Source organism: Paramacrobiotus metropolitanus, unplaced genomic scaffold (assembly GCF_019649055.1).
Source record: "Paramacrobiotus metropolitanus isolate TYO unplaced genomic scaffold, Prichtersi_v1.0 Parri_scaffold0000005, whole genome shotgun sequence".
NCBI classification, from domain to species: domain Eukaryota; kingdom Metazoa; phylum Tardigrada; class Eutardigrada; order Parachela; family Macrobiotidae; genus Paramacrobiotus; species Paramacrobiotus metropolitanus.
This window is the reverse complement of record NW_026570225.1, coordinates 776,236-793,204: the sequence shown is the minus strand read 5'-3', so window position 1 is coordinate 793,204 and position 16,969 is coordinate 776,236. Positions and strand designations below refer to the sequence as shown.

At 44.7% G+C, this 16,969-nt stretch overlaps 4 protein-coding genes across 6 annotated transcripts; 3 read left to right on the top strand and 1 right to left on the bottom strand.

Moving 5' to 3' along the window:
• The first annotated feature begins 69 nt into the window (after positions 1-69).
• LOC129580850 (ethanolamine kinase 1-like) lies at positions 70-3,619 on the top strand. Of its 2 annotated transcripts, none has more exons than XM_055471561.1 (8): positions 70-250; positions 566-806; positions 1,249-1,526; positions 2,105-2,245; positions 2,512-2,660; positions 2,792-2,875; positions 2,934-3,174; positions 3,247-3,619. In XM_055471561.1, exons 1-8 carry the CDS (start codon positions 114-116, stop codon positions 3,305-3,307), a joined length of 1,332 nt encoding a protein of 443 aa, XP_055327536.1. In that variant the 5' UTR covers positions 70-113; the 3' UTR covers positions 3,308-3,619. The 2 variants fall into 2 exon arrangements, with proteins under 2 accessions (XP_055327536.1, XP_055327537.1); XM_055471562.1 differs by having other exon boundaries at positions 70-275.
• On the bottom strand, positions 3,456-6,457 carry LOC129580849 (PHD finger protein 10-like). Its single transcript, XM_055471560.1, has 7 exons — positions 5,718-6,457; positions 5,349-5,551; positions 4,538-5,247; positions 4,359-4,471; positions 4,049-4,225; positions 3,923-3,984; positions 3,456-3,860 (listed from the first exon to the last, which is right to left on the bottom strand). The coding sequence occupies exons 1-7, from the start codon at positions 6,222-6,224 to the stop codon at positions 3,725-3,727; spliced, it is 1,908 nt and encodes a 635-aa protein (XP_055327535.1). The 5' UTR covers positions 6,225-6,457; the 3' UTR covers positions 3,456-3,724.
• A 136-nt stretch (positions 6,458-6,593) lies between these two features.
• Positions 6,594-9,394, top strand: LOC129581136 (negative elongation factor A-like). 2 transcript variants are annotated; one of them, XM_055472035.1, is made up of 8 exons: positions 6,594-7,044; positions 7,147-7,486; positions 7,631-7,717; positions 7,777-7,961; positions 8,024-8,213; positions 8,326-8,519; positions 8,588-8,687; positions 8,768-9,394. In XM_055472035.1, the coding sequence occupies exons 1-8, from the start codon at positions 6,829-6,831 to the stop codon at positions 9,121-9,123; spliced, it is 1,668 nt and encodes a 555-aa protein (XP_055328010.1). In that variant the 5' UTR covers positions 6,594-6,828; the 3' UTR covers positions 9,124-9,394. The 2 variants fall into 2 exon arrangements, with proteins under 2 accessions (XP_055328010.1, XP_055328011.1); XM_055472036.1 differs by having other exon boundaries at positions 6,910-7,087.
• A 1,448-nt stretch (positions 9,395-10,842) lies between these two features.
• On the top strand, positions 10,843-16,664 carry LOC129580828 (uncharacterized). The gene is made up of 5 exons (XM_055471526.1): positions 10,843-12,370; positions 12,842-13,123; positions 13,184-14,027; positions 14,206-15,372; positions 15,613-16,664. Exons 1-5 carry the CDS (start codon positions 11,368-11,370, stop codon positions 16,313-16,315), a joined length of 3,999 nt encoding a protein of 1,332 aa, XP_055327501.1. The 5' UTR covers positions 10,843-11,367; the 3' UTR covers positions 16,316-16,664.
• The last annotated feature ends 305 nt before the right edge of the window (positions 16,665-16,969 follow it).

Genomic DNA, 16,969 nt, shown 5'->3' with positions numbered 1-16,969 from the left:
AAACACCACTAGGCAGGCAGCTGTTTTTCAAATCGAGCAGAAATGAATTCGCGGTGATCGAGCGACGTATCGGCTCGGCTGTCATTGCGTAATATGGTGAAATACTGTGGCTTATGATTGATAAGTTTTCGTTAAGATTGCGCTCATTCAGATATTTTCTTTTTGCCACTTTTATGTCGTTGCTGTTTGCAGCTGATTGTGAGCATTGTTTTCTTTTCGCAGGTGAAGTCATTGAAGTGCCACAAAGGCGGTAAGACGTTAAGGCGAAATTCTAAGTGAGTAATAAACAGCAAGTTACCGTAAAGTCCGTTCTAAGATTTCTTGATCCGTTCCACGTACATTGGAATACTGATACGAATACGACAATTCGTTAACATATCCAGTAATACTTACTGTACGGGTACTGCTAGAGAAGTGTTAATTAGTCGTGCAGGTTTCAAAGTTCGCATAATTGCCTATCTTGTCTGTGCCGGTGCTTCCCGTTGATTAGCTGATTGGCAATCGGTGCAGCACGCCCGTATCGTATGTAAATCTCAAAAACCTTGCTCAATCTGGTGTTTATTAGACGGACACTTTTTTGCCTACCACTGATCACAAGAATGGGTCCTCAACCCGAAAAAGGCGACACGACATCCGGCGAAACAGAATCCAGCCCGGTGCATGAATCTCCGAACTGGGAGAGCATTTGCAGTTACTGTTCCTACAGTTTTGATCTTGACAACGTGGATGGCTCGGCGAAGAAAGTCGTGGAGAATTTGCGGCCGGATTTGGTGGAACATCTTAAAAAATCATCGCTGAAAGTTCAGGTGTGTGCATTAAGTATACCGTACTGACTCTTTAATCTTAGTCTTCATGCAATTATTGTACTGCTTCGTAGTTCTCATGAATTCAGTTTGTTTCGGATCCCGAAGTCTTGTGATAATTTCGCTGTACCCATTGATGCTCGTTTTAGAATTCTGTTCTTCTTAGACTCTGTAATTCTGCTCTTTTTAGACAATATAATTTAGATATAGTTTGATTTGTATGCATATTACTGAAAATCTCACTGCGATATTTCTGCGCCGGCTTTTTTGAAATGTTATTATTTTGCATAATTGTTATCATGTTGGGTATGTTCATCCGTATTATAATATGTATATTCTGTGATATTTTAATATAAGAATTTCTGAAATTTAATAGCCATTAAGATAGCTGCAAGACAGCGGCATTAATAATTTCATTAGATTAATTGTTCTGTCGTCGTTATAGGAACTTAGCGGTGGAATCAGTAACAGGCTGTTACTGGTGGATCTTTTGTCGGACGTGAATTTACCTAAGAAAGAGAGGGACAGGATATTGATCCGTGTGTACGGAGAGGAAACGGATAAAATTATTGACAGGCAAGCGGAAGTGCGAACACTGATCACGCTGCAGGAGAACCAGTGTGCCGGTCGACTGTACGGTGTCTTCGACAACGGCATGTGCTACGAGCATGTTCCCGGCCAGACGCTCACTGCGGATTCCATTCGGGACCCTCATATCAGCAGGTTGGTACCTTCAGATTTGTCCGTACTGCCTTCAACATCGTGGGCGTAACGAAATTCATGCGTGTAGGTTTTCTCAGTTTTCGGTTCTTTCTGTGTGTATTGACTGTACTTAAAACCAATAGAAAAAATGTCAAAGTAATTCCCTAGTTAAGTTTTAGTTCAATAATATTACCAAAATGTTATGAACTCGGAAATCATTCGGCTCATAGTTAATCTGCTATGCCCCGGAAGTTCCATTTCCCGTAATTAACTGTGCGCAAATTCTTCACAGAAACTGTTTCCATTATTTTTATCGGTTCTATGTAGTAACCTTTGGAAGTTGAAGAATCTCTGTGTAAAACCGGAACGGCAGACGGCAGTTTTTGTAGAGCATACAAAATTACACAAGCTCCTGCAGCTGATACAAAACATTGTAGCGCCGAACTGCCCAAACGCCACGAATAGCCTAGGCGCATAGGAGTAACCATAATTCAGTTTGTATGTCCCACAGTCGCGGTCACGTTATTGTCCAGTATGTTTTTTATACGTGCAATCACAATGTCAGCCTGTAATTTATCAAATGAATCTTTATGTTCCAGGCTGATTGTACGTGAAATAGTCCGTCTTCATTGTATTTATCAGCAACCAAAAGATCATCCCGCGGTGGACCTCTTTAGTAAAATGGAGAATATGTATGAACAGATATCTCGAGAGTGGGAAAACAAAGATCAAGGTCGCAGGTAGGATAGTAGCAATTTCTTGTTACTCGTATAGTGCAAAGGATCTTCGTGTAGGTTTTATTACTTAGTTTATTTGTTTATTGTATCTGTAAGTGTGTAACTCTGATAGCATGAACCTGATTGTACGAGCACTGCAGGACAAAAACGTTATGCTTTGAGTTTAGTCGTAGTGCATATGAAGCCGCGTATTACGTAATACGCGGCTTCATATGCACTACGGTTTAGTATAAAGGAAAAATTGTTGGCATTGAATGAAGGCGTTGCAGGTTCAAGGAGTATTTCACTCATCCGGAACAATTTCTTGCGGAAATTAAGGAGATTCGCGAGTATATCAAATCACCTAAAGTAAAATCGCCTATTGTGTTCTGCCATAATGACCTTCTGTGTGGAAACATTTTGTATGATAAGGAAGAAGGTACTGTTTCCTTGCAAGTAAAGCATGAACATATTGAGGACTGCTAATGACCTCTTCCAGTTAGCGTTGGATTTTTGTGTATACTCGTACAGTTTCCTTGTAGCAGTGTAATCGTAATTGGTCTTTTGCAGATCGCGTGCACTTCATTGATTTTGAATATGCCGGATTGAACTACCAAGCGTATGATTTAGCCAATTACTTCAATGAATTTGCTGGTATGGCTGAAATCATTTTGATCTTTTCTGCCGTCTTCTTATGAACTGTCTTGTCCAGGTGTCGAGGATTGCTCTTACGATCGGTTTCCTTCCAAAGAATTTCAAATTGATTTTCTCAAGCAGTACTTAGAAAACTGGGATAAGGCACATAACCGTTCAGCCAACACACCCATCAGTCCTGATCGCATCCATGAACTCTACGTTAATGTTAACAAATTCACCGTCGTATCGCATTTATTCTGGATTTTATGGGCGTGTTTTCAAGCTAAAAACTCCAAGATCGATTTCGATTTTTTGGCGTACGTCATTGGCGATGGATTAATAATGTGATATTGATTATGAATTACCCACATCTGAAGTCTGATTTTTAGGTATGCCAGAATCCGTTACGATGAATATTTCACCAGGAAGCGGGAATGGCTTTCGGATTAAAGTCTTAGTCAAGAAGAAAGTTGTGGACATTGCTGGGTGTTTTTGATATTGAGCTGTGCAGTCGCCAGCATGACTCGGTGCGAAGATTTTTTATAAATGCAGTAATTTGTAGCCTAATCCAGCTCTCCACCGGTGTATGGATAGGAACCACCTCTGATAACATCTCATTATTTCTACTTCGCCAGTTAAAGCTTTCTTGTTGTCAGCAAGTGCGATTGTCCGAATGTTCCTGACATTTAGGAGACTCATATCAGTTTTTGCACTCAATTACAGGTTGATAATACCGTTAGAAACGAATAAAGATTTGCATACATGGCATGATTTTGACATTTTGTAAAGTTCATCAGGAGTGATCCGCAATACGATTACAAATCTTTGACAAGAAATTTACGGCAACAAAGCCAGTTTCGTGCAAACTCAATCTTCAGGAGATACTTCCGCGGGTAGCTCAGCGGCGGCCGGCTCCGCGTTGGCATCCGTACTGTCTTCGTTATGTTCTTGTACTGCCGCCGTGTTGGAAGCAGAGCTCTTGCGTCGCGGTTTTCTCCGAGAACTACAACGGCAGTTCAGAGTAGGAACGAATAAGACCTATATTATGATAATTGATGCACTTACTCGAAGCACGGATAGCAGAGCGTGCGAACATCAGTCACATTCCCTTCATCGTCTTCATCCCACTAAACAAGAACAAAGCAAATTCAGAAATTTTCCGAAGCAAACTTTAAGCCCGAAACCACCAACCTCGAGCTGCCAAATCATCGCGCGACCACGTTTGCCTTCCTCGTTGGCTCGGGTCGATCCGCACACCGAACAAATTGCACACTGTTCACAAAGCCAACGTCCACTGGGCACTTTAGGCACCCCCACGCAGAACGAATGGTAACCACGGTCACAGAGATCGCAAAACATCATCTTATCCTGTAACAGTAGCATATTTCCGTTTTCAATGACTAGATGTGACTATACAACGCACTGGAATGACCCAAAATCATTCGAAGCAAATCGATAAAATCACGTAGTGTTGCAATATTTACACTTATATTTTCAGTACCTCTTTGGCAGAACTTTTGCACTTATGGCAGTTTTTACACTCGCTGCACTCCCACGGATACTTTTTCATGCACAGCAATGTCTGCTTCGGCAAATTAACGCAATTCGGATGATCTGCAAAACGTGAAAACTCAACTCTTACAAAATATAAAGCATTAAATATAAGAATCCAACCCTTACACTTCTTTTTACACTTAGTACAACTCAACAGCGGCTGCTTCGATAGCGTCGGGACGTCCTGCACATTGGCCTTTCCTTTTTTCTTCTTTAAAACATCATGCGCACCATCTATCACAGCCACTTCCGTTTCAGATTCCTTTTTGATTTTATCGGATGCCGTTGGTTCCACTGGCGCTTCGCTTCCCGAAGACGGCGGTACCTTATCTTTGACATGGCACACGTAGCAAGAATCCGGCGGCGGCAAATCCGAGTCAGCATCGTAGACATCCTGCAGAATCAAACGATCGTGGGCATCAGACATGGAGTCCATCATGACCGTGACCGGTGTCGGCTGAACTTCCGCCTGGGACGTTTTGGTGCGGTTCGATTTCCCCTTTTCCTTTTTCGCCTTTTTGTTGTTGGTACTGGGTGCGGGAGACTGTGGCGGAGGCTTGTTGAGTAATTCCAAGATGACACTGGGAGATTCGTTCTTGACGGCAAGCGTTTCGGACTCCGCGGGAACCGTGACGACAGATGGCTCCTCTTCCTTCTTTTCGTCCTCGTCGAACAACGAGCACTCATCATCGGAACTGTTTGCCGCATCGCCGTTCAGTTCCAGCTTCCGTTTGCGGTAAGCGTCCGTCGTCATGTGCAAATATTGTGCAGCGCTGGGCGGAAGAGAGTTGACGGCAGTGCGCAGCGGAAAGTAGCCCAATGCGCGACCAGAAAGTCTGTTGCACAAAAAATTGTTTTCCAGTTCGGCATACTTTATACGTGCAGGAGACAAATTTTACTGTAATATGTTACAATATTTTATTGGCGCATTGCTTACACTGGAACACTGTCGGAGAACTGCGGCGGGGATACGGTCAATGTGGCAGGATACGCACCAACGGAACTGCCGTTGTTCTGCTGCGAAGTCACTGGATCAGCAAAGTTACTACCATTTTGATGGGAAAGCATGGTTCTCTTCATTTCCAACAGTTCCGGGCATGGAGGTAGAACATTCACTTCTCGACGAGGTACATGATAAATCTACGATGCAAAGTTGCAAACCAATCACAACAATAAAGCAGTCGAAACTGGCCAGTTAATCATTATCGTTTATCGTGAATTAGGTCAGTGGATTACTGTACTGTATTATATAATTACAAAATTAGCTTTAATTAGGTAAACGGCGAGAATGTGGGAAGACACTCACATTAGTCTGCAAATCATAATAATACTTGCGCTCCGTATTCCGTCGCTGATTTAACTGAGCGTTGTACTTGCCGACCGCTTTCAACGCTCTCTGACGCTGAAATTTCAAGCGATTTTCACGCTGTTGAGCGGCTGATAAAACGATGGATCCCGAAGACTTTTCCACATCCCCTTCCGCAGACTGCGTGGATTCCTGAGATACTTGTGAGAACAGCGCAGTACTACTGTTACTACTGCCCGTCATGAGATTCACGGGTTCATCGCTGAAGGATGACCGCGTAGTTTCCAGAGCATCTGCCAGATTCAGCGGGCTTTTCGGTCGCTCGAAGGGACGTTTGGCTGGCGAAGCGTGAATTTCAGGCGAAGTATCCTTGTTTACGGCTTTCTTTGGGGAAGGAGTGCGTTTGGATTTGTTGGGAGATCGTTTCGTATAGGAGCGACGAGCTCCGGAGTAGGCTCGCACGGGCTTCCTGGGTTTTTTTGCAGGTTTGCTGCCTGAAGTCTCCATTGCTTTGCAATGATGGTATGGTGAGCCAACGCGCTGAAACCGTCAGCGTGAGTTGGGTTTCCCCAGGCCACCTCGATGCTTGTTCACACTGCACAGCAAAACATAATTTTGAAAGCCTACCAAATCAAACTATAATTTTCCTATCTTAAAATAGAAAGAGTAAGCGAACATTAGTAAGGTCTGGAAAACGCGGAAAATGAAGTTTTAAACACGCTAAACTGGCTAAAGTTCGAAATCTTTAATATGTACGTTTTGAGTGACAAGTGACAACTCTTTTGGCAAATTAGATTTGCCGCCGGGCAACCGCCCGGGATTATGACAACAGCAGCCACGGTTTTTCAATATATTTTGATGACTGCCGTGGTGATTGTTTAATTTTTTTTGGACACTTGTCTTTTCCGCCTTTTCGGATACTGTTTTGCTCTGAAAATGTTTGTAGAAGTTTAAGAATGTGGGAATTCAAGCTTTTAAGCATAAAGCTGAACTGATATCTTTTATGGAACTTTACTAGACTAGTAAAAAGTGATCGTTTGAGTTGTCAGTTGTGACTTTATTGCAGGATTTACAGCTGGTGGATTAAATTGAGCAGCTGAGATAAATAAACATGGCGTCTACAGGTGCTGTTGGCGATGTAGTGCAGTGGTTGAACAATCGTCTGGGTAATGCTGAGAAGACCTGGGTCGACGACAGCAGTATCGCTCCATATCTGACCAGAGAACTTCTCGAAGGAATCCTTGACTGCTTTCTCGACCTGCAGACGCACATTAAAATCAAGCTGCTGTTATCCTTTTTGCACATCGTACGACGAACGGTGGAAAGCGTACGTGCCATTGGAAAATGGAGCGTGGTTGCTGTTGCTTTGAGTCTGTATCGGTTTAGTCTGTAAATCAACACCGAAAGCTGACGATTAATTTCTTTACAGCTGCGAAGTGAACTGGAGAGCGTGATTGATCTGGCTGCAAAGGATTCGGATCCGTGGGTCAGTCTGACGGCGGAGTTAATTCGTCATTTCCCATCCAAAGGGGAATTCAATGTGATGGTCAACAGCCCCATGTTCAATGGGATGCGCAGTGATATGATGAAACATTTGAAGCGGCTGTCAGAGCGGACGCGGGAGCTGCAGTTCGTCCCGTATGAAGCGGAATTTATGAATAAGAAAGCCTTAACGGCCACATACGGGAATGCGCCAGCTCCTGTTAAACACTTCACTCTCAAACAGAAACCCAAATCAGCCACACTGCGGGCCGATGCGCTGTTACGAGGTAGAAGCGACACTAAATCCGCTGTAAATTACTGTTCAGTGAACAGTTTGCTTAAAGAGTTTTTGCTGGATTTATGATTTTACCGTTCTTTTTGAGCTGGTATACTTTATTTTTTTAAAATCGACTTTCTTATACTTATTTTAGCGAATGAATCTAAACCTAAGAATCCGGACAATCCTTCTGTGCCGATGCGTTACAAGGACCAAATCAAAGGCATCGATCAAATGCTATGTGAGCAAAAGATCAGAACACTTTGTCTTGCTTCCTTACAATTCACCGTTTGAAAATAGCTGGTCCCAGCCATTCGTCAGCGGCTGTCAAACGTGCGTACGCAACCGGGCCGCACGCCCGTGTGCAGGCCGCCAAAGAAAAATCCCTGGCAGCAGCCAAGGCGCGTCCCAGCATTAAGGTGTTGGATATCAACGAACAGCCGCTCACGCAAGACCAAGGCGCGCACAAGCGGCGTCGCAAACTGGTGGGAATATCGTTGAATCAACCGGAAGGCGTGTTTTCATGAGCTGCGGTGATTTGGTACAGATTGGTGTTCCGGTCAGCGGAAGCGCGGCACCCGGCGGGGATGGGAAAGTCGAAGAAGAAGCTGCGGGTGGAGGAGAAAAGGAGCGAGAAACGTCGCCGCATCCAACGGAAGAAGAAACTGCCACCTCCACACCTAACTCCTCGCCAAAGAAAAGCACTAGTTTTGGATCGCCGAATCCAGCTGAACAGAGTACGGTTGGATTTGTCCGTTTAATTCTGGCCTTAGACAGTCGAAAACATTAGATTTACTTGCTTTGTCTTAACCGGAAATGTGGTTTAAATGTGGTTTTCGTAACTTTTAGCACGGCAGCTATCTCCAGAGATTCCTGTGCCAGCTCTTGTACCGTCTACTGCGCCAGATGACACCACCGCTTCTCCTATATCCAGTGAATCCTCACCCAGCAAATTCACACCCCAGCCGGTATCGTCATCAACACCGCAGGTTATCCATCCTCAACCCGGCTCATTGATGGATTTGAGCAAATTAAAGATTACGGTGAGTATAAGATAGTTTTTTGCAATTATTTGAGTATTATTTGGCTGATTGAATGGTTGGGCTCACAGAAAGAAACCCAAAAAACGATAACGGAAATTTTCGTCAACGCCAATAAAGTTACTCGACCTGAAAAGATTTTAATAATCAACTTCGTTGCTGGAATGCGAGGTATAGTCATAGTCATGCTTGAATGTTTCTTGAATTAAATAAATAAATAGTAGGCTTAGGCAAATGTGTTTATTATCTAGCCAATCCCTGTCCGCATTTGGGCCCAGTGTTGACAGTACGTCTGAGTGAGAACATCGTTCCAGTTACCCTGCCAGATGGACGACAGATTGACGCTATCGTGGAGGAGTATTTCCATATGAACTTCAATACCGGCGAATGGAAGCGCTTGCGCAAACAGAAGCCCCTGACCGTTACTGGACAAGGCGCGGAATTCTATGGAAATGCGCAGACGCAGTCAGCTCCTATTCCGCCGGTGTCGACTCTCACGCCCACGCCTTCCATGAATCCCATTTTACTTCCGGGGACTAATCCTCACAATATGGGTTTCCCTCCCATGCCACACCCAGGGCAGGGAGGTCTTAGCCGGCCTTTTTAATCCGACGCCTTTTGTTGTGTGGTAAAAAAATTGAAATTGAGGAATGATAATTGATTGTACGTTTGTTCGTAAAAAAGAGTTCATGAATTGCTGTTCTTGATACTGCAAACTTTCGGTACGAGTGCGTACGATTTGCTGATTACGTCGTCAGAGTTTGTTGGCTGTCTGTTGAGCTACAGTACGCTTTCCCTATTTTGGCGGTATTTGATACAGTATTGTAGGATCTAAAGAGAGCATCAAGCACGGGAAGCGGTAAATAATAAATGTGAAATTGAGCACTTAGTTTAGAATTGCAGAACTCACTTGTTTTACGTGTTTAAACTAAGTAGCGTTTCTTGTTTTTTTATTTCAGCAATGGAATGTAAGTACATATTACATAATGTACCAATTTTGTCCCGTTTTACACTTAATTTGACCCGTACGCTGTCATATGTGGGAATTATTCAGCTGTTGTACGTCTGAACCTGATGCATGTACAGATATTGCACTCGCATAATATAATTAATAAAATCCTTAAGTTTATCTTTCCATCGGTAGTGTCATTATATTTCATATTTATATTACAGCAGGTAGATTTCATAACTTGCCTAAGTTGCAGTTTGTGTTACGAGTGACCTGCAACTGCAATAAATTAATAATAACCTCTTTCCCGGTAGACAGTTTCTTTGTACCGTGTTAAAAAGTTGAGAAACATAATGGCAGTGATGAAGTATTTTCGAAAAAGTCTGATGTTTCAGACGAAATCTGTCGGATTCTGTCACACAGAATTATAGAACTAATTTCAATTAGACATTAGTACTTAGTAGAAAGGATGCGCTACCACGCCCAACAAAAATAAAGCTGGATGTTTAATTAAGGCCGTGGTAAGTTGTGGTCATAAACATAAACATTTGAATTACAGTAGTGTACTTGTATAAAAACTGAATTATTGAAGCACTTCGTTCGGTCTTCGTTCCTGAAATACATAACGATAAAGTTTCGAGGAATTCTAGACGTGGTCGTAGCTATCACTGTATTTATTTTAAAATATGAGAAAATGATGTTTTGACATCTATAGCATAAGTTAAGCACTTATGATTTTAAGAAATAATCTACCTCTTCCACTATGTAAAAACGTATTCTGTAAGAATTAGCTAAATTTACTTTGCTACTAGAAGCTAAACTTACTTTGCTACTATTTATTACTTTGCTTTATTACTTTATTACTTCATTACTTTATTACTTTACTTTGCGAATTAGCTAAACTTACTTTGCTACTATTTACTTTGCTACTAGAATTAGCTAAATTTACTTTGCTACTTACTTTGCTACTACTACTTTGCTACTTTACTACTAGAAAAACAAGTAGAACTCTGTAATATAAACCGGTAGCTGTACATGTGTGGCCTGTGCGTATCTTTATTGACTTGGCGAAGTAAATAAGAATTTTTTCATAATAGCCACTATAAAATTAACAGGAATTCAGAAATTACATGTACATACGTTACGATGACTGCGACACTTCTGTTTGTTTCGGAATGAGAAGTACAATCTCGTTTATTTATGCTATATAGATATAATAATATGTAACACCGCATAGACAATAAACATTCCTTTATTCACATAACGGGTGATAGCATTCTTTATCTACCGCCTATCGTATTTTGTATACTAACAATAAGCTTCGCAAAAGTTGCAGTGCCTAACAGCTATGGGTAACAATTTTTGAAGTTGTTACACCAAGTTATTTATTTACAGCCGTGCAGGTACCCTACTTTTACTGCAGTTGGTAAAGGTTACTGATATCGGCGTGCTTTAGTGCAGACTGCAGAGCGACAGCCATATTCAGCGCGCACTGAGCTATGACGCTATCGGCCAATTCTGTTTATGTAACACTATCGCCTATCGGGCCATTCGTATTGGCTCGACTGAATCGAATGCATGCGAATTTGCGAATTCGAAAACAAGCCTTGATCCAGTTTTCAGAGTTTCATAACATTTTTCAAGCTGTCAAGCAGAAACCATTTAGTATGTTTCTTATTTGTTTTAACCGTTAGCTGAATCCTTCATAATGGAATTCGGATAATCCAGAATCCTTATCCATCCTGAATGAATGTTTAGAATAATTTTTTGGAGTATGATCAGAATTCTGAAATTCTGATCGGAGACGACAACATGATTGCGGATTTAGTGAGGAGCCAGTATTTTTAGAGCCCCGTGAATAGTTAAAGATTATCACCGTTAGAGTTAGATTGCCCGTTTATTATGGATGAGTCAGCAGCCGAAAGGAATCCCTCCGCGGCCAGCGCTGGGAATTCAGGAGGCGCTGAAAGTGTGTCAGTGGCACACTCATCATCCGCCACAACGCCTCCTCCCCAGTCAGACAGCGCCACGGACCCCCCACCCACCATGGCCGCGGCAATTGCTGTGGCAGACGCACCGTCAATCGTCCCTGATGCTGCCGTCTCAGCAGCAACGACGGCTGACGCCAGCACAACTGCTCCTACGGCTGCCAGCCACAGCGTCGCGGTCAACAGCGCACCGGAGTTCAAGGACACTGAGCGCGCTGCGCTGCCAGCTAGCAGCACGACCAGTCCACCACTCTCCTCCATACTCACCGACACCACAACGTTACAGGACCGCAACGTGTCCGCAGCGTCGCCCGTGGCCGCCGTGACGTCGTCCGCTGAGGAGAACGTCGCTTCTTCACCAGAAGAGTCTTCCCGCGATGTGATTTTGCCCAAGGTCTTGCCTTGCCCCACGACGTCTTCCCCCGCGACCCCTGCGTCGCCCTCATCCCTTGTCGATTCTTCCAGCACGGTGTTCCTCCGCCAGCCCCCGGCCTACAGCGCCATTGAGCATCTGCGCCCAGCACGCGTTAGTCAGCGCGCAAGTAGTGCCTTTTTCCGTTCCCAATTCCGCAGCGGAATCGCCTTTCGGCCGCTGCGTTTTGCGCCCCCCATGCGGGCTCCTCCCCACCGTGGCGGTGTGCCGGATACGCCACGCGCGCGGGATTTCCGTCTGGTGGTGCCGCGCAGTGCGGCCACCGAGTTCGTTAAGAACCACAGTGTCGCCGCGGACACTCTGGCCAAAATCTCCGAATTGGCGGAGATCACGCGCGCTTCCATCCCCATGCCGCCCCTGGAAGACGACCCGGACGGGCATGTCGCCGCCAGCAGCAGTAGGGATAACCCTCGATTGGGATTGCCAAAGGCTTCGGATGCATCGCAGCCAAATACTACCAACGGACGTGTGCTGTCTCAGTCTCGTAAGTAGACTAGTTGACGGGTTTATTGAATCAAAAGCTTGCATATACTGTAACTGATGATAGAATGTTGTGGGTTTGTGATTACAGTATTGTTTTCCGGATCTTTGTCTCTCTTATCGTTTTAACCAGTTTCCTCCGTTTTTAGGACCTTCTGAATCGAATTCTGTTCTTAGTTACCTATGCTATTACCGGTGCCGTTAGCTGTTTTGATTTTGTTTACCCGTGGCAGTCTTCATTTTTATTCATCTGAGGAAGATAAATTTTTAACTATTTTTTTAATGTTTAAATTTCAATTATCGTGCTGTACGCTTGCATCTCTTTTCGCGTGGGTGGCTATCACCACGAAGACATGTCATTAAATATAAAAACAATATGGAATTTTTCGGTTTAGTTGAACGCCATAACCTGATCACCTAAATAATTCCTACATGAAATCCCAATTTCTCATCCTTCCATTCATTGTTATTTTAGCCATCCCCCCTATGAGCACGGCTCCAGAAGAAAGGAGCATCCCGATGCCCATCACCAATCAGCGTGATCAGCAGTATTCCGCGACGGCGTCGCGAGCAGGCGCACATTTGGGAATCCAGGTGGAAGTGGTACACAGTATTTCTCCTGCCCCTCCTGTCTCCATGGGACTACTTCGTTCCCGTTTTCTGGCTATTAAAGAATCGAATTTAGGGTTTGCTAACTTCGCCGCGGCTGTTGCATTCCTCTCTCTGGAAGAAACTCCTTTAAATCCCTTGGAGATTGGTACGACAATTATTTGAAAATGATCTGAGCGCAAGGTTAAATTGAAATGTTTTTCTGTAGAGAGTTCAAAGGATATTCTGATTTCCATCTTCGGGCCAAAAATGACACTGTACCGCTGTGGAGGGTGTGATTCTACCTTCATATTTCGCAATATATTCGCCGATCATTTTTATCGAGGGATTGTACCGTACAGGCTTCGTTGTCAGCATTGTCGCGACACTTTGGTTTTCCACAACATCTGCCAGGTGAAAGATCACGTCAAGTCGCATGGTTTTAAAATCGAATCATGTCGTGGATTTATGCTGACCGTGGGAGAATATGGCGATGAGCAAGTGAAATCCGATAAGGATGCATCGAACGAGCCAATCGTCATAGTGGATGATAATAACAACGATGCGAAAGAACCAACCGTCGATGCTGGAAGGAATAACGAAGCATTGTTGCCACCACGCCCGGCTGCATCCGCTACTCAATTGAGCCGCATTTTAACACAATCCACGGATCCATTGCCGCGTAGTCGTAGCCCTTTGGACATCTTTCGAGATCGGTATCATAAAGTTGCGGATAGCGAAGCTCAGACATCACGGAATAGAGTCGCTGACGAAGGAGGCGGTAATGACGTTAACGCCGCGATGTCGGCCGCTGCCCGCGAGGCTCGAGAATCTCATGCCAATGTATTACATCAAGTACAGCTTGCGAAGGAGAAAGCAGCAGCCGCTCAGCAGAATCAGCGGAATGCTGTGAATTTACAAAGCGCCCGCGCGAATCCTCCGATGGGGCGGCATGGCCCTACCATCACTGTGGGCCAAGTCATGGAGCGGGAGTTTTTCGCCGGTCAGGGAAGCAACGTTTCGGCCGCCGCCAGGCCGTTGGGCGCTTGTGATTGTATATTTTGTAATGCAAGGTAAGGAATTATCGAAAACGCATGCACGCAAGAAGCGCAATGTGTCGGCTGTTGAATTTGTTTATAATTTTATCCGCGAATTGAACCAAAGTAATATGCGAAATTAGGTTAATTTTTATATTCTGTTTTTTTTACCGTTGAAGCATTGAAGTCATCTGCATGTCGAGTCTGTTTTCAGGTTTGACAGCCAAAGTGGTTTGACTCATCATTTTCAAAGATGCAAGGATGTGGTGCGAGCCGGGATGGAGTTTCGCTGTCAAGAGTGCCAGATTGTCTGCTGTAATCCCTGCAGTTTCCAAGCGCACAAGTTGATTCACCAAATTCGCAAAGCTGGCATTTTCCCCTCACGGATGTGTTGTCCCGAGTGTGGCCTGCGCATTAAACACATGGACGACATAAAAAGCCATGTGGAACGTCGCTGTGTCCACTGGTGCCGCATTCTGTGTTGCTCCTACAGCTGTGTGGTGCCGGGTTGTGGCTACCACGTGACCAGTGAAGAGGAGATGCTGCGGCATGTGGCAATTACGCACGGCATGTCGTATGGCCGTGGCATCTGTCCGGTCTGCAAAGTCCAGGCAGGCGTCAGCCCCAACGACGTATTCCGCCATTTGCGCTCGGTAGAAGTAGCATGCCGTCAACGTCTGCTCCAGCGGAAATCCCATTTCTTCGCCTATCGCTGTAATTACTGTGGCGAACGGGAGGCGCCGGTCTATGAAACCAAAGCCGTCATGCGCGATCACATTGTCGGCGTCCATCCGGAAGATGCAAATCCGACTGGACTAGTCAGTCTGCTCCAGTCGGAACCGGAATCAGCGCATCGTCAGGCCAGTTCCTCCTCGGTCGGGGCGGACTTGCGGCCAGTTGGGAAGAAAATTCGCATTGCCGGGGAAGAAGAGGAAGTGATCTCGTACCAGCCACCATCATCGTCCACCCTGCGCGAAACCAGTTCAGTGCGCTGTGTGTTCTGTGGTGACAAAGGTATTGTGGTGCCCAACCTAAAGACTGTGGATGACCTGGAAGCCCATCTGTACGCCAGTCATCTTTCCCCCACATATCCGACGACGTGTTTCCACTGTGCACGGCCTCTGAATTCTTCGCAGGAGATGTTGGCGCATTTACTGCAACAGGTGCTGCGGCTGCCTTTAACCAGATGCGATGAGTGTGATTTCGTTACGCTTACGGCCGGTGGGATAATTCAGCATAAGATTGCTTACCACCAACAGCGACAGGTGCGGCCGTTTCTTTGCGATATCTGTCGGAAGGTGGGTTTCGTTAATCAGATGCTGCTGGTGGACCATAAGAACAAAATGCACTCGCAAAATGGGGTCAGCGGATTCAACCACAGGTACGTATTGAAATTATAAATTCCTACATGTTGCGCTTGTAGTCATTCCTTCATTATCGCAAATGCGGAAAAATATGAAATTTCTTGGGATACCTGTGTGCGCAATGTGACGTCCCGATGATGAAGATTTAAAAATAGCTAATTAAATGTTGGCTGAAGAAATCTCATGTCATTTTATTATATTTTTTCGCTGCAATTTGCTTTGCTTTTTTGAATAACTTGGATTTGTTTTGGTGATAGAGCCGATAGCGATCCCTCATTATACCGCAGCTCTTCGTCAATGGAGACAACATCCCGTTTGATGTCCTCGAATGCCCGCATGTTGTCCTCAGCAAAACGAGCTATCGATCACGACGATCTCCAACAACAGCGGAAACTACCCGCGCGACCACCGGTATTAACATGCCGCTTCTGTAATTTCCAGAGTAATTCAGAGTCTACCTTGCGCCAGCACATGAGCCGTCATGAGGGGAGCTTGAATGGTTCTGAACGGGAACGGGAGCCGCATCTGCCGCGTTCCCCGCGCTATATTTGCAAAGTGTGCGAAGCGGTGCAGATTCGCTTCACCAACGACAATGCGGATGTATTCTATGATCACATTCGCCGGGAGCATCCCGCTCGCGATTCCGCGTTCCAGTGCTCGGAGTGTGCGCTGCAGTTGTTGAGTCTGCCGGCACTGCAGAAGCATCTGCGCGCGGTGCACGAAATGAGCGATCCACTGGGTTTTCTGCGGCAGTCTTCCTTCTACGCTGCATCCAAGATGGTGCAGGTGGGCATGATGACGGCCAGCGCTAACAGTGCGGCGGCGTCCATGTATCAAGCAGCGGGGACGTCGATGAACAACGATAATATAAATCATTCCAATGTGAGGAATACATTGAAGATGCGATTGAATCATTCCGGTAATCGAGATCCCTCGTATGGGCCGTCAAACGCTCAGTAATGTGGAATATTTACAAAGATGCACGACAATGGAATGCGGGGGCAATAGGTTCGATGAGGGATGGTTGTTGTCTGTTTATTGGCATAAGCCACGTTACTAACCGAAGATACGGCGTCATTTGTATTGCTTTTACTGATAAATATGCTGATTAATGTTTGTATTTATAGCCGTTCGAGAAGGCACGTTTGATCTTAAGTTTTGTTGGTTGAAACTTTTAGCTTTGAATGACAGTTGTTGACGAAATGGCATAAGCCGGAATAATGTAATAGTAGACGTAAATAATTAAGCAAGCTTTTTGGCGAACTATAATTCTTTTATGATGGTTGTAGCATCAACCGGGAAAATAAATCCCCAAATAAGGAACTTTTCTGTGCAATTTGGTAGAGTCATTCGCTGGAGAAACACGGAGTTTATCATAGATACTACGTTCGCGGACCCGGGCGGTCTCAGAACTTGCCCGAAGATGAAAATTAAAATACTGCCGTTTGTCGAAGACATTTCAACATATAAATATATAATATTATAATAGATACAGCATGCGTGTTACTTACTAATTATAGAACAACAAAAAAGCAAGCCTATAGCCTAGCATTAATTTATACTGGTACATAACTCACTTCGTTCAAGGAAGTCGAAAATTGTAAGTACGGTAGC